At 41.6% G+C, this 26,921-nt stretch overlaps 1 protein-coding gene across 4 annotated transcripts in view; it reads left to right on the top strand.

The window, feature by feature from the left end:
• VPS8 (VPS8 subunit of CORVET complex) overlaps positions 1-26,921 on the top strand; it is a 91,318-nt gene that overhangs the window by 47,255 nt on the left and 17,142 nt on the right. For all 4 annotated transcript variants that reach the window (XM_083741775.1, XM_083741774.1, XM_083741773.1 and 1 more), the window contains 13 exons: positions 530-649; positions 2,027-2,083; positions 4,501-4,583; positions 6,590-6,674; positions 6,962-7,060; positions 9,818-9,907; positions 11,684-11,730; positions 14,937-15,078; positions 16,262-16,351; positions 17,382-17,424; positions 19,447-19,550; positions 20,611-20,692; positions 21,527-21,609. In XM_083741775.1, the coding sequence (XP_083597901.1) occupies positions 530-649; positions 2,027-2,083; positions 4,501-4,583; positions 6,590-6,674; positions 6,962-7,060; positions 9,818-9,907; positions 11,684-11,730; positions 14,937-15,078; positions 16,262-16,351; positions 17,382-17,424; positions 19,447-19,550; positions 20,611-20,692; positions 21,527-21,609 (1,125 nt within the window). The remainder of the gene's footprint in view (positions 1-529; positions 650-2,026; positions 2,084-4,500; positions 4,584-6,589; positions 6,675-6,961; positions 7,061-9,817; positions 9,908-11,683; positions 11,731-14,936; positions 15,079-16,261; positions 16,352-17,381; positions 17,425-19,446; positions 19,551-20,610; positions 20,693-21,526; positions 21,610-26,921) is intronic.

The raw sequence follows: 26,921 nt of genomic DNA on the forward strand, positions 1-26,921 counted from the left end.
TCCCTCTCCCATTTTACGACTATTTATGATGAGCTCCCGAGTTGTTTCATAGACTGCACAAACTATGCCTCCTGTTATCCACTGATGAGTTCAGAACAATGTCGCTGGCTGTTACTGCAAGGCAGTGTGATATGACTTCTCTGTGATAGTGCTATATCTGCTTCTTGTGATAAGGTTTCGGAGCTGATGCTTACATCCAGTCCATGATGAGCTGAATTTCTTATGGCTGTGTAATGATAAATTGCTCTCCTTCAGAGTATAGACACTGCAATGCAAGTAAAGTCATATGAATTTTGTTTGAAATGACTAATGTGCTTGCCTCGTGCTTATGTGATCTAAATTTTCCAATTTAGTAATCTGGCTTTCTCATATTCCCTTTTTCCCAGTAATATATTTTGGAAATCTTTATAGGATTTTCTTTATCACATTGGAATTGAATACAGTTTGTATCCAATTATTTGTTCTGTTTCATGTATGTTAAGTGATAACATGGATAACCTAATTAATTGAGCTGCTTCCCCTTGTCTAGGTTATGGTGGAGAATTCTGATTTTACCCCCTCACAAGTTGGATGTCTCTTTACTTTCCTTGCCCGACAGCTTGCTAAGCCCAACAGCACACTGTTTGTAAATAGGACGCTATTTGATCAGGTAAAAAAAGGGGGGGGGAGCACAAATAAAGGGGAAAGGACTGTTGCTGATTTCGTTTTTTCTTTCTTTCATTTTTTTAATTACTCAATAAAACAAAGTATATATGCTTACAGACAACTAGAAGATTATTTTTCCAGGACTGTTTGGCATAATACCTACATTAATCAATTAATATTCATTACTATGAGTATTTTGTTTACAAAGTGCCTAAAATCTCACATTATGTGATGCCATAATATAAAATGACAGGACTGTGTATCATGTCTTTCTTTAACAGTGCAAAAAATGGGATATAAAGCATGAGAAATGTGATGGCAGTGATTTTATAAAGATTAAGGGGCAACAGAGACCAAGATACATGTTGGAGGATTTCGAGAATATCAGAAAATCCAGTCTGCAGGCCAAACTTGACCCACCAGGGATTCAAATTTGGCCCTTAAAGCCATTCCCTCCAAGCTACACCCACCTGCTCCACACCAGAGATCATGTGTGATGTCTGGAGCAGGGCAGGTAGAGACCCGCCTGCCAGTGCATTGTTGGGAGCCTTAAAGTGTGCTCCAGAGTGCGCATTGACAAAGGAAGGTAAAGGTAAAGGTAAAGGTACCCCTGCCCGTACGGGCCAGTCTTGCCAGACTCTAGGGTTGTGCGCTCATCTCACTCTAGAGGCCGGGAGCCAGCGCTGTCCGCAGACACTTCCGGGTCACGTGGCCAGCGTGACAAGCTGCATCTGGCGAGCCAGCGCAGCACACGGAACGCTGTTTACCTTCCCGCTGGTAAGCGGTCCCTATTTATCTACTTGCACTCGGAGGTGCTTTCGAACTGCTAGGTTGTCAGGCACTGGGACCGAATGACGGAAGCTCACCCCGCTGCGGGGATTCGAACTGCTGACCATTCGATCGGCAAATCCTAGGCGCTGAGGTTTTACCCACAGCGCCACCCGCGTTGACAAAGGAAAGCAGACTTCAATTCCCACTGCTGATCAGCAGATGGGTGGTAGAGCTGGAACCTGCTGTATTAACTGTATTAGCTGTATGTGGTGCTTTGAAATCCCAACAAAGCATGCGGTGCTTTGAAGTCATTGTGGTTTCAAGTCTGGCCTGTGGAGCCCCAAAAGATTTCCTGTTCCTATAGAAGATAAAAGTAGAACTTGAGACTTAAGTGGTTGCCATATTGCTCTCTATTTGCTGAATTCATACATCAGAAAATTAATTCCAGGGGTTCTGGAGATGGGTCTACTTTTGCAAAATGCTATAGTAGTGCCAGTCATCTAGAGAATTTTCTTTCCCAGAAGCATTTGATAAGGTATATTTCTGAGATACAACAAGAAGATGCACATCTATATCCATATCTCTGTAATCATGTTTACTTCTTGTCCAGGTCCTTGAATTTCTCTGCAGTCCTGATGATGATTCACGGCACTCTGAGAGACAGCAGGTATGAATCCTTAGACGAATAATTCATGCTGTTAGATTGGTGGATGGTTAGGGAAGGGAAGGTCATTGCTAAGAATGATCAGACTATCGAGCAGCAACAGTAAAACTGGCACCTCACAGATTAAGAAGTTGTCAGCAGCTGGAGAGCAACTGACAACCTGTATGTTTATGAAAGCAAACAGACAATATCTGCATGATCATTATATGAACAATAGCTGAATATTTTTATAGCAATGCAGATCAGCACAATCTGCAGTGTGAGCAAATGCAGCTCAAAACTGCACCCATAATGCATGGGCAGCTGCCACCAATAATACCAGTGAAGCTGATTGGAAAGAAAAGGGAGTGTGTTGCCAAGAGATAACATCTCTGTCTCTATGGTTTACTTTCCCCATCAACTTGAAAAACAGTTTGGGATGGAGGGTGGAGAGAAAGGGGCAGCAGTTATGGGGAAAATGTGTCCCCTGCCTTGTCCAGGGGCAGTTCAGAAAGAAGTGGACACATGCAACACAGCAGCCTTTTTCAACCTGTGGGTCCCCAGATGTTGTTGGACTACAACTCCCATCACCCTTTGCTAGCAAGGTCGGCGCTCAGGGATGATGGGAGTTGTAGTCCAACAACATCTGGGGACCCACAGGTTGTGAACCGCTGCAATACAGGATAACCATCTATTCATCTAGCTCAGTAATATCTACAGTGGCTGAGAGGACCCCCTCCCCCTAGGTTTCCAGATGGGGGTCTCTGCCACTCCTACCTGGAAATATTGGGGATTGAACCTGGGAGCTGCTTCATGCAAAGCAGATGCTCTGCCACTGAGAGCGCGGCAGGCTGTGTCTGAGCAGGAGGAGAGGAAGAGTAGAGGAAAGTTACCCTTATGGGGCAGGATATATGCCAACCTTAAGGTGCAGTGGTAGAAAGAATTACAAGGAGCAAGTGAACGAGGTAGTAGGTGGATCAGGCTTGGAACTGGAAAGCTAAAAGTATTGATACCAAGCCTCCAAAAATACACTGATACCACAAAACTACATTATAGCTTCCATTTTGCAAACAAGCTGGGCTTTGGTCAAGACAGCTATCTCAGAGTCAAAACGTGATCGGAAGTTTTGTGAGAGGTGTCTGTTGCCAAGCTGTACTAATTCAGATTGCAGACGTGAAGTGACATGTTTAAATGTTTACCTGTAAGGAAAGTGTAAGGAAAGTAAAGGGACCCCTGACCATTAGGTCCAGTCATGGATGACTCTGGGGTTACAGCGCTCATCTCGCTTTATTGGCTGAGGGTGCCGGCGTACAGCTTCCGGGTCATGTGGCCAGCATGACTAAGCCGCTTCTGGCGAACCAGAGAAGCGCACGGAAACGCCGTTTACCTTCCCGCCAGAGCAGTACTTATTTATCTACTTGCACTTTGTGCTTTTGAACTGCTAGGTTGGCAGGAGCAGGGACCGAGCAACGGGAGCTCACCCTGTTGTGGGGATTCGAACTGCCGACCTTCTGATCAGCAAGCCCTAGGCTCTATGGTATAACCCACAGCGCCACCCAAAGGGAAGTGTATGCGTGTATAAAACCATGGTGACAGGGAGGAGGGTTCTAACCTAGGCTTCTTATTAAAAGTCAAAGGACAGGAAATAAAAGATTTTTGTGGGGGAGGAGGATAGGGCCCCAACTAGAATGAAAACAATGTGTACAGTAGGATCACATCTTGGGGAGGGGGGGTTACGTTCCAGTGGGTAGCGTGTAAAGCTGAAATCATATATAGTCAAAACAACCCCCTGGAATTTCCCATGCAATATTGTGAGTTGAGGACCCGCCACCCGCTTAGGGATAAATAAGACACAAGGACACATGTATTTTAGGTTAATGGGCTAAATAAGGCCACAACTTTACTGGTTACAGCATGTGAGTGGTATTGGCTTAGGCATTGGATCAAACAATCTATACAGGACTCAACCCCATCCAGCAATGTGAGGGCGCAGCGCTGCCACGGCCGCATGTGTGGCTAAACCCCGCCCCCGAGCCAGACCGATTGGCACGGCAGCCAAAATGCCTGATGCAGGGGCCCAGAAACGCCCCCCTGCCGGCGCAGGAACTGGCTCCCGCTCACAACCCCTCCCCTCTGGGAGGAGGAGAGGTCTTGCCATTCTGAGCTAGTACAAGATCTTGCAAAGGTCATCTGAGTGTTTCCCATGCCTTGCATGTGTTTAACTGTTGTGATATTGGTTGGCCAGTTGACAAGTGCATAAAATTGTGATTGTACATGTTACTGCAACGCTAGCTCAGAGCTCGAAGGCACTCCGTGTAGCTCTCAATATCTGAAAATGCTCACATATGGGCACAATCTACAAGTCTATAGGTCAAGAATGTTGGGAACTCTTGATTGTCCAGGTATGGACACACCATCTAATAATTATTTAATGCTTATAGGTTCTTCTAGAATTGCTCCAAGCTGGAGGCATAGTACAGTTTGAAGAGAACAGACTCATTCAGATGGCAGAAAAAGCTGAATTGTAAGGCTTTTTTGTTTTTCTCTCTCCCTTTAAACCATTTCCTATCACTTTCTTCCCTTTTATCCTGTCACCTGTGTTGCTCTTTCAGATAATCATAAAGCCACAATCTTATGGGTATCCAGACACTGTTACAGCCTTATGTGGAGCATAAACTTAATCTGGTTTTATATTGTGTAGATCCTATTGGATTTTGCAGTGGATCTCTGGCCTCCCCAAGTGTGTGCATAAACCTCCTTTGTTACCCATGGTGTGTGATGGTGCTCCTTAGTATTGTTCCTGCTATAATTTCATTCTTTTGTGTTTCTCTAATTCTACACAGATGATGCCAATAGGGTGCCTAATGGGGATGGGGCCTATTGCTCCTGTAATTTCATCCAAGCTGGCTAAGTCTGAAAGCTCCAGGCTGGCATTATCTGCAGGAAATGGATGGATGGAACTAGGAAAAGCACATGAGGTGGTTGCTTGGCAACTGCTTTCAGTGAGCCCTCTGTTCATCCTCAAGTTGCCTTAGCATTGCAGCGAAACCTGGGTCCTTTGCACAACAGTCTAGCCATGCGACAAGGTTTCTAGCATGGCCTACAGCCGAAAACAGTAACATGTTAAGCTGACTTCTGCTGCCAAATTTTTGCAAGTATATAGTGCTTCAGATCAATCCAGTCCCAGTCTGCTAGATTTGATTCTGGTATCAGATACTGGGAAACATTGGAGTAGATGTGCCATAGAGAAAATACTGTACCTATAAGTGCTGCTTATGTTATCTTTAACGAATCCCAGGACATTATCACAGGAGTAAACACATAGTTCAGACCTGTAAGAGAGCTTAGGCTGCAATGCTATATACATTTAATTAGGAGGAATAGACCCCATTTGACTAAGAAGATATGCATAGACTTGCACTGTTATCTGCCTGAACCACTATTTTGTTAGTCCACTTGCTGCTGCTGCTTTTAGTTAAAGTAATGTCACTATTCTTTTTTTAATCATTTGTTACTTTTGTTATGCTGCTTCTAGTACATTTATTGTGGAACAGCAAGTTTTCAATGAAATTAATAAATAATAAACTACCGCCAATCCAAAAGTCTTAGAAGTCCTTTGGAAACCCCAAAGGTAAGCACAATTCCCATTGGGAAGAAATGCTTTAAGGCAGCGGTAGGGAACCTCTTTTGGTTACATGGGCCAGATCCTTGTCAAATTTGGCTTACAAGGCCAATCCTGCTAAGTAAGGATGCCTGTTAAATCTCTGCTGGAATATTGGTGCTTCCCAAAGTTGGATGTCCAGCTGTTTTTGGATTATCACTCCCATCATCCCTAGCTGGCAAGACCAGTGGACAGGGATGATGGGAATTGTAGTCCAAAAACAGCTGGAGACCCAACTTTGGGAAACACTGATCTAGATCAGCAATTTCCAACCTTCGGCCCTCCAGATGTTTTGGACTACAATTCCCATCATCCCTGACCACTGGTCCTGTTAGCTAGGGATCATGGGAGTTGTAGGCCAAAACATCTGGAGGGCTGCAGGTTGGGGATGCCTGATCTAGAAGTTACTAGATTGCATATCTTCTAGGCCACCCATATCCTGGAGGGCTCCAGCTCATTACCTGTCTCCTAGTCAGATAATTTGATTTAAAAGGAGATCTCACACACCTTGTTCTGCCTTTTCCTTTAAAAAATAATGTGGTTTAATGCTTAGAGTGTTGGACTAGGACCCGGGAGAGGAGGGTTTGAATCCTCACTCAGCCATGAAGCTCACTCTAAAACAACAACAACAACAACAGTCTAAAGCCTCTCATATTAATAACCCAATCAGGCTTCCACTGACCATAGGGAGAATGTATACTAAGAAATTTATGAATTGTGTCTATCCTTAAAGTATTAAGACAGAAAAAGGAAAATGTATTGCTTGCAGAAGATGCGTTATGCCTGAAAGCCACGTGGCTCCCTTCAGTTTCTGACACCTGAAAAGAGCTAACATCTTCAAATGAATAGATAACATTGTTTTATTTCAGCTATCAAATCTGCGAGTTTATGTATGAACGGGAACATCGCTATGATAAGATAATTGATTGCTACTTACGAGATCCACTGAGAAAGGTAAGGCTGAATGGACACAAAAGTAATCACTGAGAGAATCCAGATGAAATCTTCACTTCTGCATGTTTTGTGAGGGGGAAGGTACTTGATTTTCAGGGAGGCTTTGATGTGGGAGTAACCCCTAAAATACATTCTCCTTGCCCTTTTGCATTTACAAGGCAGTTCAGCATGCAATGAATTATATAGGAATTGATTTTTAGATTTGTTGGGTTAGTACATCCATCAGATTAGTGTGTGATTTATTTATTTATTTATTTATTCATCCTTCCCATTTATTACCTTTAAAGGAAGAAGTTTTCACTTATATCCACAATATACTCTCCATTCCTGGATATAACACAGAAGAAAAACAGTCTGTGTGGCAAAAAGCTATGAAACACATTGAGGTATGATTTAGATTAACTAATTATGCATTTTAAGGTAAACCTAATTTATCTGCCTAATTAGGGATCTGGCAGACAGTTTGGGTGGCCTGCCCTTTTTGGGTTATTTATATTTTTAAATTATACTCTCTGCCTGGTTTTAAAAACAAAAATGGAAAGCTTAAAAAACAAAAAACAGCTAAAAGCAATAGTTACAGCTGTATTATTATTATTTTTTTAAAGCACTCTAGATAATAACTTCAGTCATTATGGAACGAAAGACATAGCTATTATGGATTTATGATATTAATTGTTTACTCAAACTGGCCCATTTGTTCTAGCTGTCTTTCACTAGTCAGAATATCTTTTAATTCAGTACACACTTTGTTATTCATGCTCCCCCCAACACCATCTTTCCAGGAAGAGGTTATTAGTGAAAACTGAATTACACAAAGGAACAAGCCTTTGTTTCTAATACTCCTGATTCTGATCCTGTATCTAAACCAGCAGTTCTCAAAGTGAATCTGAACAAGAGCATTTATTTTAGCTATGAATAGTAAGCTTGGATGTAGAGTGAGTTGGCAGGTGATGAATTGGCCTCTTGGGTCCTTCAGGCCATTCCCCATTCAGAGCAGCTTAATGCCCCTCAGGTCAACAAAGCCATTGTTAGCACAGTTATCAAGAATCTGCCTGATGGGCTGAGCTCCTGTTGCTCTGTCCCAGCTCCTGCCAACCCAGCAGTTTGAAAGCACACCAGTGCAAATAGATAAATAGGTACTGCTGTGGTGGGAAGGTAAACACTGCTTCCGTGCGCTCTGGTTTCTGTCAGTGTTCTGTTGCGACAGAAGCGGTTTAGTCATGCTGACCACATGACCTGGAAAGCTGTCTGTGGACAAACACTGCTTCCTCGGTCTGAAGCAAGATGAACACCACACCCCATAGTCACGTTTGACTGGACTTACTGTCCAGGGGTCCTTTACCTTCACCTATCAAGATCAGTTGGAAAATCCCATAGAGCCTCTCAGCCTAGAGCTTGAAGCTAGTCCTTACCACTGTGACCATAACAATTAACGTATAGAAAAAGTATAGCTATATAAACTTTCATAAAGAAATTTATTTATAAAATTAACACTTCTATACCTTCCTACATCCGGAAATCACAAGGCAGTTAACAATATAAACACACACACACAATTGAATAATCCTCATGGAAATTGCTCTGAACTCTTTGACATAGACTTTTTATTAATCCTAATAATACCATGAAGTATAAGTGAGTAACTTAGGCCCGTGATTTCCATGAACTTCCAAACTCATTTGAAAGAATCCCATTGTTAAAGTCAACAGAGTCAATGTGCAATAAAGCAGTTGGGGGGGGGGGGAAATATATTCACCAGTGTGTTGCTTTTTATACATTGGTTAAGTGCCTGTCAGTTTGACATGATAGAGTTTTATCTCTGTTACTCTTCCCCGGGAAGATGACTGGCCTTATCAGGGAAATACCTTGCCTACATTGAAGAGGGGCTCCTCTGCTTGGGAAGTAGTGGTCCTCCTCCTCACCCTGTCAGGAATTCAGCCTGTCTAGGGGCAGTGATAGATGGAGACCTATTTGCAGGACTGCTGCTAGCTTCTTGTTATATGGGACAAATGTAACAGTTGGTCCAATGTGTGCACATCCTCCGTGGATGTACTATACCTGAAGCTCAGCATGACCAAGAAATAGAACCTGGAAACTAGTTATGTAAGTATGAATTTGCAAGATATTACAACAAGGAACGAAACAGCTATACTTCAGGCCGCGTTATGACTTTTTCCATCTTGGGAGCTATAAGAACAGAAGAAAATTCATAAAGATATCAGCATGGTTCATTGTGAATCCTGCTGAGTGCAGCCAGAGGAGAACATTAAGAGTAAGGATGAGAAAGGAATGTATGCATGTGGAAAAAGAGAGCTGCTTTTTAGCCTCTAGGTATGTTCTCCTAAGATGAAAGCAGGATTGAGTTAATTTGAATTCCACTGTCTTTCATTGGCTAAATTCTATACATGCAATCAGTATTATTTCATGTACTAGGCATGGAAGTATAAGCTGCTAGCTAATCTACTAAAATAATACAATATGTTGAATAAAATGTATGTATGCTTATTGCAAAAGCATCCTGAAAAATGGGGCCTACTAGTTAAGCAAAATTGTTCAAACTGGATTTAACTCTGTTGATGTCAGTGACATTCCACCTAAATACATTTTGTATATAAATAACTTGCATTGAGTCCACTGATTTTCTAGAGGAACTTTGTTCCTGTTGAAATGTGCTCAAGAAAACCACCCCAACTAATGTTACATCCAAATTCTCTAGCTGAACAAGACTGCCTGCCTGCTGTAGTCAAATATTAAGTTGTGTGTGAAAACCAGTTCACACCATTATCCTTTATGTTATGTGCTCTGAAAACAATTATCATACTGGTTACATCCTGACTATTCAGCACAAAGTTAAGTTAAATTGCTTGCCTGTACATAGATGGCAGTGAGACGGTTGTGGGAATTTCGAATAGAGAAAACCTGTATTTTTCAGCTTCCATGTCTGTTCATTGAAGAAACAGTTGTAACCACTGAGTTAACAACCTCTTATTTTTAGCTGTCACTTTATCACCTTGTTGATTTATGAACATAATTCAAACAGAATTGATTTCTGAGTGTGTTCTATGGTATTTGATTTTACTGTATGTATAATCTCTGCATTAGTAGGGATAAAAGAACAATTATTTTTTTCAACCTTTGCACAGGAGCTGCTGTCAGTGAGTCCCTTTAAAGCAGCCGATCTGATTTCAGTTCACTTCAGTGAGCAAATTGAACAAATAATTCAGAACCTTCAGGTAACGTGTCACATGTGTCAACTCAGTTTTTAAATTGAGAAGAAGTTTTCTATTAGGAGAGGGCTGCAAATTGCTGCATTGGGCAGTTGCCTAAAAATTAGGAATTGTCAAACCAGGACTGGGGCCACTGAGAAAGCATGTCTTGCAAAGGAGCAGTGGCGTAGCGTGGGGGGTGCAGGGGGGCCCGGCTGCACCGGGCGCAACATCTGGGGGTTAGGGTTAGGGGGCGCAAATCCACGGGTTAGGGGGTGCAAATTACTTGCCTTGCCCCGGGTGCTGACAACCCATGGTACACCACTGCAAAGGAGCACAAAATCTATGCACGAGCAGTGACAGAATGATCGTACTCTTTGGGGAAATGTTCTAAATTTTATTTTCTTGGGATTGCACCAGTATCTGCTCAACCAGTGTGGCATACATAGCTATACTGCTGAGTCACGAGGCTAGATCCCAACCCCTTTGACAGTATTGCTTTTCCCCGTGTTCAGAGCAAGTCTTACCCTCTTCTTTAAATCCCTCATTATCAGCCAGTTTTAGGTTTGTTTTTTTATTGTAGTGAAAAGCTTTTACTGAGCCACTTCAAAGTCATTTTCCTCTCCTCCTCCATTACCTCCTGCTCCTCTCTCGTGGTCCTGAAGCATTCCTGTTAGGAAAAGCCGTTTTTGTAGTAGGGCATGTGCACAGTGTGTCCTCCTATCTGCAGCAATTTTCAGCTTTTTGGGCAATTTGTGAAAGTTGTAGTGGCAAAGGAGCTCTCTTTCAGCCTGATCCTATGCCTGTTGACTTAGCAGTAAGTCCTACTAGTTTTAATTGGCATACTCCAAGTAGGCGTGCATAGGATTACATCCTTAATTATATATTAGACATCCTGGAGAATGGATGGAGAGAATGAGGTTATGCTTTGCAGGATTGTATTTGAGTTGACCTCCTGCCTTTCTCCACCATACTCCATTGCTCCAGACTTTTTTATTTAATCCCTTTGAGGAAAGGGATGGAAGGCATATTGAGCTAGACTAGGGTGAAAGTCCCTGGGGAAATGGGCAGATGGAGATTTAGCTTCTCTCATCACAGTATTGTTGTAAAAGTCAATCTTCTTTAAAAAATGGATATGAAGGTCTGTCCTCATTCTATCTGGTTTGGACAGAAGGTATCTTTTCATCATTTAAAAGTGACTTTCTGGGCCAGGCATTGATACAGAGCTTTTTGAAGTCCCTAACTAGCATATTATTTTCATAAATATCCTGCTAAATTCCTCTTGCTCTTTAGTGTGCAGCACAAATATAAATGTTCAGCCAAGACAAGGTGTCTAAAATTGTTTTTCTAAACACTCATGACATTCATCGATGGAGAACTTGTCACTGAGCCACTGAAACAGCTGGCAAATATTTTTTTGCTGAACCAGTTAACTTAATTTGTCCCCCACTGAATATAGTTCAGCTCTTGGATAATTTTGTTACCAACATCTTAATAACTTTAAAAAATGATGTAGGAAATTAAGAGACATCACCTGAGTGTTAGGATGTTTCACCTGGAGGTTTAAATAAAAATACAGAAGGTTATGATATGATGTTCACCCTCTGAAACATGCTATTTTGCAAATCCTAGTTTTATTTTCATTCATATACACAGCAGGCCTAGTTCTTTTAGTTTCTGGGGGCATGATATGCAGTATTTTTTGTGCCAAGGTGAATCCCTATTTCCATCTGATAAAGTTTTAAACACCTGCTATATCAGTTGCAAATGTTCCATTAACTTTTTCTCCTCCTTGTTTGTCAGGATCAATGTTTGCTTTTCCAGTTTTTGAGGAGCCTACTTGACCCAAGGTATGTATACAGATTGCAGATTCCATTTTGATATATATTTTTTAAAAAAAATATTCCTTTTTAGGTTACTCCGTTTTAGTTTTTGGAACCAAAATATTTCCATTAACCTTTTGTTGCAGATGTTAATGAACAGAGGCAACATTTGTTTCTGAAAATTTAGAAGGTTCTTCTTGTCGAGGCAACAGTTTTCTCCAGCGGAGTGGGATTGTGTTAGTGTCTGATAGTGTTCTTCCTTACTATCAAATCCTCTAACCACCAGGCAACACTCGCTACAGAGTGCCAAGTTTTAACTGAATCATCATTTCTAAAGTAGTTAATTTTGGTCATCTTACTTGGGAAATGTTGGGGGTTATTTGCAGCATTTTTATGCATTTGGTGAAGTGTAGGGCTTTGGAAGACAAAGATAGGAAACACATTCCTATCATTTCCTTGTTAAAGAGGGGTTGGGCCTGCTTTTTGTCCCCTCCCCCCCCCAGCTATATGTCAGTCCTTACCCACTTCAGTGCCATGCCATTCAGCACTTTGCTAAGCATTCTGGGGTTGTTGTTTTTTTGGTGTTTTTTTTTAAACACATGGGATGCCTTTTCAACTTCAAAACCATTGCATTGATTGGCCCTGCAGTTCTTAAGTTCTTAGATGGATTATAAGCCTACTTAAGTGTGTCTCTCTTTCTTTTTACAGTGAATATATAACAGGGGGAGAGTGGCTTCAAGTCCAAGAACTCTTGCCTGTGTGTCTTTTTTAAAAAAGCAGTTTCTTAATTCTTTTAAAGTAGCTTTAATTGGGCACTCCAGTTATTCACATTGCTTTTGTAATTTATAAAATCCCTCTTTATACTTTTTGAAAACCACTGCTTAAACTTTGGGAAATCACATGTATTAGAGATGCAGGGCCAAGGCAGTGGGTTTGTAGAAGAGAACTGGAACGAGATTTGGCAAGAAATGCCTGTTAAGGGGACTGTAGTGTAGGAAGCAAAGTACAGTAGGCCCACAACTTACACAGGGGTTACGTTCCGGGGATCACACCTACAGCCAAAATCACATATAGTCAAAACCCATTGGGCTCAATGGCTGGTGGGACTGCCAAAGTCATTTTCCCCAGAACACTTCCTCCTCTTTTAATTTTTTTTAGATTTTTTGCCATGCACATAAAGTTGAATGTGCATAAGTTAAATGCATGCAAGTAAATGCAAATGGTTCCTGGGAGATGAGCATGTATGCTTGGAAAGGATAACTCCAATAAGCACAGAGCAATAAGCTGAAAGCCTGACAAGGTTGTGCCTCCACTTGTTTTTGATTTTGCTATTCTAGCTACCTTCTCAGATATTTGTTGTTGCTAGTGCATTACTAGCTGATGGTCCAGCTTGTTTGCCCCAGCCCTTTTTTTAAAAAAATCAGAGTACGGAAGCAAAATGTTCTATTGAAACATGGGCAGCTATAGAAGCTACATCGCCCACTTATCCACCCAGAAGACACTGACCCAGATTCAGTGTTTTCTAATTGCTGTTGCAAGGGTTGTTGTGCTTGTGTAGGGGCAAGGATAATGTTTGCACTGGATTTCATACTGCACAACAGTTGTGCTAGCAGAAGCATGTTGTGCAAAAAATTGGCACTGCAGGAAGTATTGGGGCTACAGCAATATGTTGTTCATCCAGCCATGAGAACCATGTTGGCTTTCTGCACCTTTCATTGTGCAAAACTAAAGCAGCTGGTCCACTGCTAAGAGACTTTCACTTAGGGCTGTGTTGAATTCATTCCATTGTTTTCATCAGATTGTCTGTTAGACAAGGCTTCTCTGTGATGACTTGCCTCCCTAGAGACTGAAACATATAGTACCATCTGTAGCCTCATTCTGGTTCCTGTCACAGAGATTCTGTGCCAGCACAACCACATCCAAGAGGGGGACTGATTCTGGCGTTAAATCTCTGCTAGGAACTAGGATGCCATGATCACCGGTGGAAGTCATCCCACGGACGCCATTTCCGGGGGCCTCTGTGCAATCAAGTAACACAACTTTCCATTTTTGTGTACCACTTGTTTGTAAGAGGAAATGTCATTTCAGAGAAAATTACATTTTAAACGGTGTGCGGGTTTCTTGTGGGAGTTGTAGCAATATGCTTTGTGGTACAACTGCTCATTGGTCATGGGCAAAAGCACTCCGGGCTGTGTTTATTTCCCAAGGCAATTTTATACCTCCACATTCCCCCCCCCCCCATCTCCAGTCAACTGGCCTTGTACCAATTTTAGAATAAATCTCTGGCTAAATTAAATGTGCCAGACTAATCCCCTCTGTAATTCCAGTCCCTTCATTGTAGTTACACCACAGCAAGGAATCTAGCCCAAATGCGCTGTCACGAAATCCTCTCTAGTTCAGACAATAGGCTACTCTCTTCAGGATAAAAATCTCAGTTTTAGTAAAACGTTAGTAAAATCACCATCTGGGGTGAAAGACGAACATGCACACTGATATGAAGGCAAATGTTTCGCTTGTGGATATACTTTCTGCTCTGATAGTTTTCAAGTTTGCCTCTATATCAAATGATATCCAGCATATTAACCTGTTTTGGAAAGGTTACCTTCTGTTTGTGCACTGCAGCTAATATGCCCTATATCCCTTGTGGTAATGCAGTACATTTGAGCCCTGCTTTATGTGACTTTCCACAGTTTTCCAGTGAACAAACCTATTAAGATTTTTCTATTCATGCTGAAATCATTGGCTATATTTCAGCCTTCAAGTCCATATATATTGCTTCCATCTCCTATGATCTCCCTTGTTTCTGTTTCTCTTATTCCTGGCTTTGCTGTTTGGACCCAAATCACTTTCCATGAACTGGTGGAAGCCAGTCATACTTTATGCCATGGATACTAACAATAAGGCTTAGTCCAGTCCAATGGGGGCAGGTGGGGCAGAGCCACCTTCCTGACACTGGTGGAGCTTTTGGTTAGCAGGGCAGAGGTGATGCAGAGGCTGTGTGAATGTGCTGGTGGGAGCATCAGATCAGCAATGGTCCTGCCAGTGCACAAACACATCCCTGACACAGCCAATGCCCCAGCCATATTCAGGTGATTGGGGGGGGGGGACGGAACTGCCCCACCTCCTGCAGCACTACAGTGTCAGTCTCTGTTTTGTTTCCTACTCTGCACAGTCTTCTGTGTTTGTCTAAAATGTGTCAGATCCCAAATGCAATGTGCCATTTGTTGTTTCAGGGAAGGTGTCAATCAAGAGTTGCTTCAGCTTTCTCCCTTCGTTACTGAGCAGTTTATTGAGTTGTTGTGTCGGTATGATCCTGACCAGGTTTTAGAGACTTTGCAATTCCTCGAGTCCTACAGGCTGGAAGAGGCAATTCAGGTAAAGTAGGAAAGCTTGGAAATTGGGCTGGAATTGGAGGGAAATAGAAGTTTTGTAAGAGCTGTTTTCACTTGTCGGCTAGGCCGTTTCACATGGTATGTGGAAGAACAGGAATCGGTGACAAAAGGGGTTGCAAGGATGCATCATTGGCCCCACTCGCAGTCTTGCAGCTTCCCCCAGCCTTGCTCCTGATTTCAATGCATGAGGTGTAGATGGCTGAGGCAGGCAAATCTCTATGGGAGCTGGAATCCTGTGTGAGCTGAGTTCTGACTCTCAAGATAGCCTACTTGTGTAGACTTCCCCAGTTCAGACATTGACCTCTAATGTATCAACACGGGGGCAGGGGCAGAGAAAGTTGGTTTTCAGAGGCAGGACCAGTTGCAGGGCTCGAAGTGCCCTTTTATTCATGTGATGCTCTTTCAGTCCCCTTCACCTGCTCTGTCCTCTCCTATGCCTAACTGTGCTCAAACCTGGACCAGTTCTTACAGCTAAGCATAAGTGGGAGGTTTCTATTGGGAGCCAATCTAACTTATGCATGCCTTGATCATGCTGTCCTGTATGCTGTAGTGCTATTAGGTTGTTGACACTGTACCTAAACTCAGTAGTTTTCTGGTTTAGCTTCCAAATGGTTTTAGCAAGAGCTTCTTCTGTTTGGGATGTGACCCCGTTATTTTTTCCGTAGGTGAAGCTATTGCTATGGCAATCTCACTTTCATATATCACACAAGACTACAACTGATGAGGCTTCATAATACATTCTTAAAACTAGAATGCTCTTTTATGATGGGAAAGGCCTTTGAAATTCTTGGGGCCAAAGTGCATTACTCAAGAATTCTGTGGAAATTTCCCCTTTTTAAAAGAAATTTTAAAAGAAAGAGTAGCTCCTTGGGTAGGGAGGGAAGGTAGGTGGAGATGATGTGCTTTGCACTTTCCATTTTTACCATTTTTCTCCACTGAATCCCCACCTTCAAGATTTTTTTCCTCCCTCTCTCGCTATACTCACCAGTCAGAAGAAAAAAATATGGGAACCACTGAATGATCACTTACACTAGAATATTTATAGTATAGCAACTTGAGGGTCCTGAGCTTGTTACCTGAAGTCTGTTTTTTAAATACCCAAACTCTCCCTCTCTTTTAATTATAGAGAGCATAACGAAAATCACCTTTGTATAATTTTTGTTCAGATCACACAGAAATACCAACTTCATGAAGCTTCTTCCTATCTACTTGAGAAGAAAGGAGATATTCACGGTGCCTTCCTAGTTATGCTTGAGGTATAGTTGACTAAAAACTACTTTGGAATGCTTCAGTCACTTTCTGCTAGTAAGACCTAGTAACTAAGAACAAGTACCTGTTTTCTAATGGTAAGACCAGTTCGGCGGTGAAACAGACTCCCTCAGAAGGTGTTGGGCTCTCCTTCATTGGAAGTTTTAAGCAGAGGTTGGGTGACTGTTTGCCATGGATGCTTTAGTTGAGAGTCCTGCATTGCAGGGGGTTGGACTAGATGGCCCTAGTGTCACTTCCAGTTCTACAATTCTATATTTACCTCAGCTTATTCCACATCTCGGAAGACATTTTGCCATATTTTCTCCATATACAATCACTTACATATTTTAGTCCATATTTTTATGATAATAAATACTATCTGTTTGATTATAACTTTAGATTTGGAACTGGAAACCTTTAGAGGGAAGGATTAACCCTTCTCTAACCCAAAAAACATGTCTAATACCAAATAACTCAGTTTACCTCATGACCTGATGCCATTATTTTGGTTGTTTTCGTACAACTCCTAGCAGCAGCAGTGAGGAGCAACAACAGAGAAATATTACTGTATAATGCCATTATCATTTGAGTTAAACTACACGTTTGGACGTCACTCTAAAGCAGGTGTGGGAAACCAGACTCTGGCCCTCTAGATATTGCTCAACTACAACATCCATCATCCCCAGTCACCTAGCCAGTCTTGGCCTTCAATTAGCCACAGAATTAGCACTTAAGACCGATACCAAGACTGTAATGATCCAGTAATAGAAGAATATTAGGGGAAGTAAGCTAAATCCCCTTGTTCATTCCAAAATGAAAGGAATGGAATTGCTGTTAACTATGAGATAATGCTGATTGTACCAATTGAAAATAAAAAGGCGGCTACCTTATCTGGTTCTCCTGCGCCCCTCCCCATGTTATTCACTATGTAAACTCTTCTGAAGTCAGGGAAACTTTAAGGTGGGGGCATAATAATTGACAGTAGAAAATCCTGTATGAAGGCCTTGTGAGTTCAACTGATTATGTGTTTTTCTGCAGTGGCTACAAAGCAAGTTGTTGACACTTACATGTGAAGATGAAAGTAAGTTTTTAAAATTGAGCTTTCCTCCTTTTCCAGGAAATGTGACTTTTCTGAAGAGAGTAAAACTCAAATAATATCAAGCTGAGAATAATAGAAGAATTGATTAGCTTTTTATTGCTCTGTCAGAGCAAGTCTAGACCACGTCCCCTTGACAAAGATGATTGCATTTTATCTCTTGCTTCAGTGTTACTAATCTTCATCACACACACACACACACACACACTCCTCCTGGATTAGTGGGTTTGAGATTGTCATGTGTTTTTAAAGTAAGAAATGCTGAATTTGCACACGTGCATCATACCAGGCTGGGCACCAACACATGGCACACACTGGCAAATGCCCCTGCAGGGGGGAACTACTGCTGATGCTGGATCTGGCCCAGGGCCCATGTTCCTTTATGTAACCCCACCACCATTTTAATCCCCCCGGAATTTAATGTGTGGGTCCAGCCACATGGCACTAGCACTCCAGTCTGCATTGCCATTGGGCCATGGAAAAATCACAAAAGTAGATCACATTGACAAAAACGGAGGTTGTTCCGGCTTGTGCTTCTTTTTATCATGCAAATATTATCTGTTGCTGGTAATTTCTACACTAGAACCATTTGGTGAAGGCATTTTAGAAATGTCATAAATGGCCCAGGGAAATAAATGGCTGATTTGGAGATGCTCTTAGGATTTAATTTCAAAGGGAAGTCTGATCTAGACGTGCAATGAAGAATAAATTCTGACTTCTCAGACTTCTCTACTGCAAACCTCATATGTTTGCTATCCATGTGGTTCTAGTTGACAAGAGTTTTATACCATGGACCCAATTTCACCATAGGAAGCTCCTGTCACTTAGCGGTATAAGCCTGGTGCATATGCTTAGAGTTACAGCAGTTCTCAGCTGAGTTGTATGTTCACGTCCTTCCACCATACACATAATGTAATGCACGAGGCACACAATCCACATGGAGACCTGGTTTGCATGTTTCTTACCTTTCACAAAACAAAAAGCGGGAGGGAGTAGATTGGACTGAACCAGGCTTATGTGCCTACTTCCTATGCAGTCTAAAACGGGCTGTCAAACAGTTGTTCGAAAATAATGAACTGAATATATTTTTTATGAGAAACTGCATTGCTTACAAAGAAAAAAATAAATGAGAAAAGCATGATTGAATTTGTCAGAGAAGCCAAATGTAGTCAGTCAGTTCACATTTAAAATATATCTTAGAGCTTGTCTTTGCTCTGTAGTAACTTGGCAGAATGCTACCATAAATTAATTAGGTAGTTTAAGGTGAACATTTATTTTAAAAAGATTGCCTGGGCCTTTTGGGTGTTTTCTTTTGTATTTCATAAAATCAGCTCAAAGCAAATGTTTGTAGCAACACAAGATCACCTCCTACCAAATATAAGCAGCCATGGAACATCAGGGTAATGTAATTCATCCCATAATTTCCCTAACCTAAGTAAGGTTTTCTAAACATCTTTTGGATATTGTGACAGGCTGGACAATTTAGGGATGTAAGACCCTCACTGCTTGGATAACCATTATGACTTTGTTATTGAATTAAATGGTTTTAATAGTTGTATAAACAATAATAGTAACCTATGAAGAACTTTGGCTTAAAGCATCTGTTTTCAATGAAGAGGTAACTAACTTATGTGGCATCTGAGCCAAATGTTATAGGCATGTCTGTATGGTTATTTTACAGAGCTCTAAGAGTCAATGTGGTAGAATGGCAGCAGATCACCACCAAGTAATAAACAGTATAGGTGAAGTTGCTCATATTGGAGAAGGATAAATAAAACCCTAAACAGCCTGGTGTGTTTGTGCCACCCCCCCCCCCCGTCCTGAAGTTTCCCCTCTAGAATATTAACTTGTTCCATGGGAAGCTCCCTTATTATGGCATGGTTGTGAGGGTATAGAACAAACTTAATTTACAGTCAAGTTATGTGATTATTTCCCCCCACATTGATTTTAGCTCTCTGATTTAACTGCCAGATTAGTATCTAATTGCTATTTCTTCCTTAAATCAAGGTTCAATAGAATTTCCTTCATTAAAGGATATTGAAGATAGCTTAGCAAAAACAATTGCACTTTGCCAGAGGAATTCACATAAGTTAAATCAACCACAGCGAGAGGTAAGAAGTCTAGGAAGTGCTTGGCTTGTTTTCCATTAAGCTCATCTTATTGTAACTGGGGGGCTGCTGTGAGAAAGATGCATCTAGTTTCCCCCTCCCCCTCTATAACATCTAGTATTTTGAGTTGTGACATTGTGAGGCACCAAGTTTCCCTGACCCCACCAGCACCATTGACAGCCAATGATGTGGGGTGGGGATATGGAAAGCAGAACATCATGACTCAAGAGAAGTGCTGGTAGTTATTGTAGAGGGGGAAAGGGGTTGCTTGTGTGGTGGTTGTTCTCAGCTACAACCTTAAGTTTACCATAACATCTAGTTTGGTCATGGATGGAAAACCAGAGCTCCATCAGAAGCTGTTGGACTCCCAGCTCCCATCAACCCCTGCCCCTATAATCAGTGACCATGGGCGATGGGAGTTTCAGTCTAACAACCTCTGGAGCACCCTAGGATTCCCCATGTCTGATTCAGGTGTATCCTATACAAAAACCAGATAAGGTTAATTGTTCTAATACTGGCAATTGTACTGTTATTCTCTAGAATATTTTGTATTTATAGTTTATTTAAGATGTTTTAATCTATGTTGGAGAGGTTTGCTTAAATGTAAGACATATATAAATTGTCTTAATAATAATTAGTACTTAATAATAGTTAGTTTGACCTGAGGTCAGATGGAGCCAGCCAATGACATTTTGCTCCCTAAGGCAACGAACAAGATGGCTGCCCCCTTCCCTATTCCACATACAGAAGTTGACTGTATTGAAAGTTGAATCTTTCTTCCACTGAAAATAGAATAGCATCCTCCACAGCACCTGAGGAACCTGGCTAGCTTAGGTTCTCGGGACAGACTATGGCATATATAGCTTTGTCCTTCAATAAGGGCAGTGACGCAGGGTGGGGTACAGGAGCAATAACCATGGGGCTGCCAATCCTCTCCTGCACAAGCTTCTGTCATCAGATGCATTTGCCTCACTCTGCCTAGTGGCAGGGCCAACTCCTGTGCCAAACTCTTGCCTGATTCAGGTGTATGGACTCATGGGATTCCATTTTGTTTCTTTTCTAGGCACTGTGGTTTCCACTCTTAGAAGCAATGATGTCTCCCCAAAAGTTATCCAGTTCTACTGCGCTGTGTCATTACTCTGAATGTAAGCGCCAAAATATCCATAACAATGTGTACTTCAGACCCTGTTCTCTGAAGCCAAGTAATTGAGAGTGAGAATGTGAATAGCTTTGTCACTGAGCCATAACACTAACAATTCAATAATTGGCAGTGCATATAAAATACATAAAAAATGTAAGCATAAAGCTTATCAGTAGGCCAGATGACAACATCCTATACCTTCAAAGTAGCCCCAAAACTGATTTCACTGGTGCCTAGCAACTCCCTCCCTCCCCAAAATCTTGTATACCTTGTCAGAAAAGACCAGAAATCCCCCTCACAGTTCTTCTAGCGACAGCTCCCATATGAAGACTCCTAGGGCAGGAGGGTTTTGCTCACCTTTTGTTCAGGAGGGTCCTCCAGTTCGCAGCTGTTATGTCATGAGTGCATTTGCGTATTGGCTTCTGTTTCTGTACTCTGAAGCTTGGTTATTTCTCTCTGTTCCTCTTTTCCATAGTAACAATAATGAATTTGAGCATTGAATTATGTGTGGGGTATGACATGGGAAACATTTTTCAACATTAAAGCTTCAGGAGCTCTATTTTCCTTTGCCTTCAGACGTAGATACTGAATTGCCCTTCTCCCTGTGGATATAATATTGAGGAGTTTCTGTGGAAATACCTCTAAACTGGAGAGCATTTGCTTAAGGCACCACAGAAATTCATCTGAAATTAAATAATCACAGAAAAGAATTGTCTCCATTCACCATCCACATGCACCAGAGAATCCATTTTTTATTAGATATTGTGACTTAAAAACACACACACTGGAATAGCATTTGCTCCTGTTAGTTATGACTCTGATGTATTTGTTCTACCAGTTTTGAAGAACTTGACGATGCAAGTGTTGAACAACATGGCAGCATTCATTGCCCTGCCACTGATCTTGCAGAAAATTCTACAGGTGAGATAATGTACTGATAATGTATTTTTAAGTGAAATATGCCTTTATATGTGCATGCTTAAGTTGTGGTATAAAGTGGTATTACTTATTTGCCTGATACGTTGTGTTAATATCTGTGAATTCATCTCATTACCTCTGGTTTTGTGGGTGGTGGCAGAGGGTGTGTTGAGTAAAGTCAAAGTTGTACAGTGAGAAGGATTGACGTTATTAAAACAGCTGCTGCCAATAGGAATTGGGATGGGTATTTTGTAGCCTTTTGTATAAAATAATTTTAAAATTGCTAAGACTTTCATACTTGGAGTGAAGTGAATCTGAGAATTAGAAGTGAAGGACTGAGGTTCAAACTAAATGTTACACAAGTTTTTGTCCTCTTTCTGTTACTATAAACACAAATACCTTGGTGAGTGGAGTTCGTGCTTTGCATCAGGGGTCACCAACATGGTGCCCTTAAGTCTTCCATGGCACCCATGAAGCCTCTGTGTCCTCTCCCAGTTGCTACCTCCTTGGTCATGAGGGAAGGACTGGTTTCCCAGTTTGGCAGAGCCATAGCAGTAGTCTCCCAGCAGCAACATCACTTTCATTTACTAGGAGAGGGAGAGGTAAGGCGGTGGCAAGGTCAGGGCTGTACAGGGAGCGTGGAAGAGCCAATCTGATGCACTTATATAGCCCCGAGTGTACTTCTGTCTTCCCCCTCTTAGTACAAGTGGCAGCAAGGCTGCAGTTCTGCCCCACTAGATGCTCCACTCCTGAGTCAAGGTGGTTACTTTTTTCTCCCTTGAGAAGTAACTAGGTAAAGTTACAGGGTCTCTGTACATTCTTTCATAGGTGAACAAAACTGACTGGAGGAGGTTTGTTCTGATTTCTGTATGTTGCATGTTTTGTATTGGAAGATCAATAAAACATAATTAAAACAAACAGAACTCATTTCAGGGTGTTCCATTTGCATTTTATAAACCACGTAAGAAACAATGCATTTGTTAGCTCTTTATCCAACAAAGCCTAACTTTAAATGGCTTTCTCATCCCCATATTTAGTTTTGCCAAAGCCATATTTGTTTGCTGTCCTTTTATTGGAAAATGTTTTACAAAATCAATGTTCCCTGCTGGAGATACAACCTAAAAAGCAGCTCCTTGTTCAGATTATGTGCCTTGCTTGTGGCCTCTTCTAAAACAGAAGCCTACTGTTGTGTATCAAATAATGGCTTTTAGATTTGCCTTATATTGGACACATGATTCCCCTGAGATGCACTACAGCTTCTCTGTGGATGATTTATAATACCAAATCTCATATCTAGGTTGATAATATTTTTGTAAAATTGCTATCTAGCATTCCTTCAGTTCTTGGGAGAAATACTACTCTGGGGACTCAAACTGGCACTGCTTTTATTTCATCTAAATTACAGCTGCCTTTCTCCTCATCCTAATCACTATTACCAGTTTCTAGTTTCTGCTTCTAAAGGCAAAGTGTGGATTTGATGCCTACTTTCTTTTGCTCTCCTGTCCCTAGTTTCCAGCTCCATTGATCTTTTTGTTTTAGTTGTATTTTGGACCTCAGAACAATAGTTCCCATACCAAAGTGTCTTGCTGTCAACTGTAATTTATAGACTAGGTAAAATAGCTTCCGTAGCATAGGTCTGGAATCAAAACCTGAAGAATCTGAATTAACAAGCTTTTTGTTAGTTTGAGCTACAGCATTTACATGAGGATAAAAGTCCTTGGTACCAATCAGTTTGTTACAGGAGAATGATCTTATTTGTTACGGAAGACCTAGAAGACCTAGCAGCACAACTTACTTACTATGCCACATTTTCATTTTCAGAATAGGAGTCTTTTCTTGATCTTGTGTTTGCTTTAATGATAACTCCCTGAGACGGCATGTGTCAGGCTGCATATGTGCAGCACAATTGGTTGGGGCCTCACTTTATGTTGGTGTTGTCAGATGCTGATGGAAATAATTACTTCTGGCACTTGAATAATATATCAGACCCACTTAGCAAATGTTGGACTGACACAGCATATCATCTACATGACCCGTTCCCAACCTGATGTCCTTGAAATGTTCTGGACTAATACCTCCCAACAGCTCCAGCCAATGTCGCCGATGTTTAGGGATGATGAAATAGGGTTGCCATATTTCTATCTGTGAAACTGTTTTTGAGCTATTTTTTATGGAAGATCGGCAAAAACGCCACTGCTGTCATGGGGGGCTATACACCAGCAGTTTCCCGGACATTTTGCCCAGACTCTGCTACCAACTGCAGTATTCTACATAGGTCCGGGAACTTCTGGACGTATGGCAACACTAAATGAAAATTGTAATCCATTGACTTCTGAAGAGTGCCAGATTTGGGGTGGCTGTTCTGTATGCCCTGAAATGAATTAGTTTTGTGGGTAGGATAAGCATTTCTTAGAATCATAGAACTGTAGAGTTGGAAGGGAACCCTTGCAGTGTAGGAATCCCGCCCACCGCCATCCCTGGATTGGCTCAAACCACCAGCCATCTAGTTAACAGCCAGATGCACTGACCTATTGTGCCGCAGGAGGGCCCTATGGGTAGAAGATCTGCCTGCGTAAGGTAAATAGCAAGAACATTCCAACAGACTGAACTATTGAACTGTCTCTTTGCTTAGAAAGATATTTTGTAATGGTCTGTTTTTTAAGAAAGGCAAGAACATTTTTTTATTGCTTGCTTTAAATAGGTATAATCCACATGCCATAGCAATACTATAGATCTGTTTTCAGCAAAAATACCTGGGTTATGATTTCACATTGCATTTACTTTACAGTTACTCATTTGAAACGGTATTAAATATGATTAATGTTAGATTTAAATTCTAAATCTGACTCATCAGAGGATTTAGTAACATTAATTCAAAAGGAAAATGAAAGAAATGCTTTGGGGCAATATTAAGGGAATTTTGGGGACATTAAGATAAGTATTATCCCATTAAGAGGATGAGTGGTATCTAAATAGAGATGAAAGGTAAAGTGCTAAATCTTTCACAAAGCCATAATCCCTTGTAAATGTTCTTAAAACAGATATCTTGTGGTTTCTCACTGTATACCCTGTTCCAGAAGCAGGAAACTTTAAGGTTCTTTATTTCCCTATGCCTGTAGGAAAGTCAAAGCTGTGTCTGAGCACATTTAAGCATAGAATATCTATTTAATGTGATAATGAGCATTCTATAGCTGCTGGAATTGAACTGTGAGCAAATCATTATAAGCAGTATAAAAGCTAAAATTCATATTGCATATATTTCACTTCCACTACTAACCAGTAGGACACTAAGCTAGGCACTAAGCTATATAATTATTATAATTATATAACCTGTTGCATGTGTTGTTTGAGAAGTAAAGAAACACAACATGTAAATGGCATCAATTTTCCTTGCACCATAATTGGTTAGTGCAAGGCCTCTAGCTAACTTACTAATTCACACTACTTTTTAAAATATTGTGCTGCTCGATTTGACCTGATCTCTAGTAATGAAAGATCTGTGAGTTGGAATGTGCTTGTTTATCTGGGTATAGACCTTCTCTGCCTGCCTAGTTTAAAGGGCTTTCAAATGAGGGTTTCAAATGTAATATCAGTTCCTGGTCTACTAGCAGCATTTGGGAAACCCAGAGTCTTTCAGGCACCTCTCCTCTGGGGGTCATTTGCTTCCTTTTTATAAGAAGCATCTGCATGCCGCTCCAGAAACAGTGTTCTCTGACCTGCTTACAATAACAAAACATGAAAAAACCCAAAACAATTTGTTATGCCTACTGGGGAGGTTGTTCGAGAGCAAACGGGCAAGATCCCCACTGGTCTTTTCAAAGGCTTTATTATTGGTGCAAAAACATTTACAGTGCAGAACGTCTCAATTCCATGTCTTGCTCAGTCACTAGCAGAATCTGAGAGTGGGCGGTCCTTAAACTTTCCCCAGCAGAGTAGTCTCTTGACCCCCATCCAACGCCTCCCCTCTCTGCCTGTAAACCTACTGCGCAGAGAGGGTGTGGCTAAAGGGAGACCTGCCTCCCCCCCCCCACTTTGCTCATGCCCAGTGTCTTGGCTCTCTCTTGCATCCTCCGAGCCCTGCATCCCTTCCCCACTAGAGGCGGGCTTCCCTCCTCCGCGGAGGAAGTGCTGCTTCTCACGATCTTTGGAGGCTTCCTGTAACCCAGCTGCCCTTTCACCTCTCACCTCTGAGCTGATGGCAGTTCCCTAACACAATTAGTAAAGACTGCGGAGCGAATAATTGGATGCACTCTTCCCACCTTGGATCAAATTTGTGCTTCCAGGTGCCATAAGAAAGCTGCAGAGATAGTGCAGGACAGTGCGCACCCCGGAAATGATCTCTTTCAGCTTCTGCCTTCTGGAAGAGAAGGTACAGGGTTATAAAGACTAGCCACCTGAGAAGCAGTTTCTATTCAAATGCAATTTTGGTTTTAAACACAGTGTAAGGTAGTCTCTATGGGAGTCTATTGTATTTAATTATGGGGTATCAGAGTTTTTAGGGGGCTAACCAGGCTGGGATAGCTTGGAGAGCAGGCTTGTTGGTTTCTGAATGTCTGATGTAGATTTTTTCAATTTCGTTGTTCTGTATGGGACAATGACAACAAAGATTATCGTATCAATCAATCAATAAAAATAAATTTAAAAACTTCAGCAGCAGCAAGTAAAACAGTATAACAATATAAACAACAACAACACTAGAAGCAGAATATAAAATTCAGTGGAATCTAAAAATAATGTCTTCACCTGGTAATGAAAACAGTAAAGAACGTGATAGGCAAGCATCGGGGGGGGGGGCATTCCTTAACTAAGGTGTCACCATGAAAAAGGCCATTTCTCCATTAGCCACCAGTAGCAATTCACTTGATCTAGAAAAGGGTCTCAGTGTCTGGGTAAGTACCTTTGAAGAAGTGGGCCTTTCAGGTAACCTGGTTCCATGCTATTATGGGTGTTAAGGTTCCCCACCTCTCCTGTAGCTTGTTAAAAAGACATCTGGGGTGTTATCATTTTGTCAGCTGGGATTAATGTCTGGAGCAATCCATACATGTCACAGTCTTCACTGCCATCTCTTTGCTCCTCTGTCCTCCTCGGTTTCCTTTCTAACTAGTGCTTGGCGTCCCTTGACATGTGCACACTCTTGAATTCAGTGCCTCAGAAAAGAGGAGCTGGCTCGCTTAACAGATAAAAATAGCTTGCTATATGTCATGGATCACGTACATGCTGTGCTAAGGGCCCAGACTTCCCAGTTACTCTCCATAATTTATATGGTGCCTCAGCATGATGTACTTTCTATGCTGCCGCTTTTAAATTATGCATGC

The sequence above is a fragment of the Podarcis gaigeae genome (assembly GCF_964106915.1).
Source record: "Podarcis gaigeae genome assembly, chromosome: 5".
Lineage (NCBI taxonomy): Eukaryota > Metazoa > Chordata > Lepidosauria > Squamata > Lacertidae > Podarcis > Podarcis gaigeae.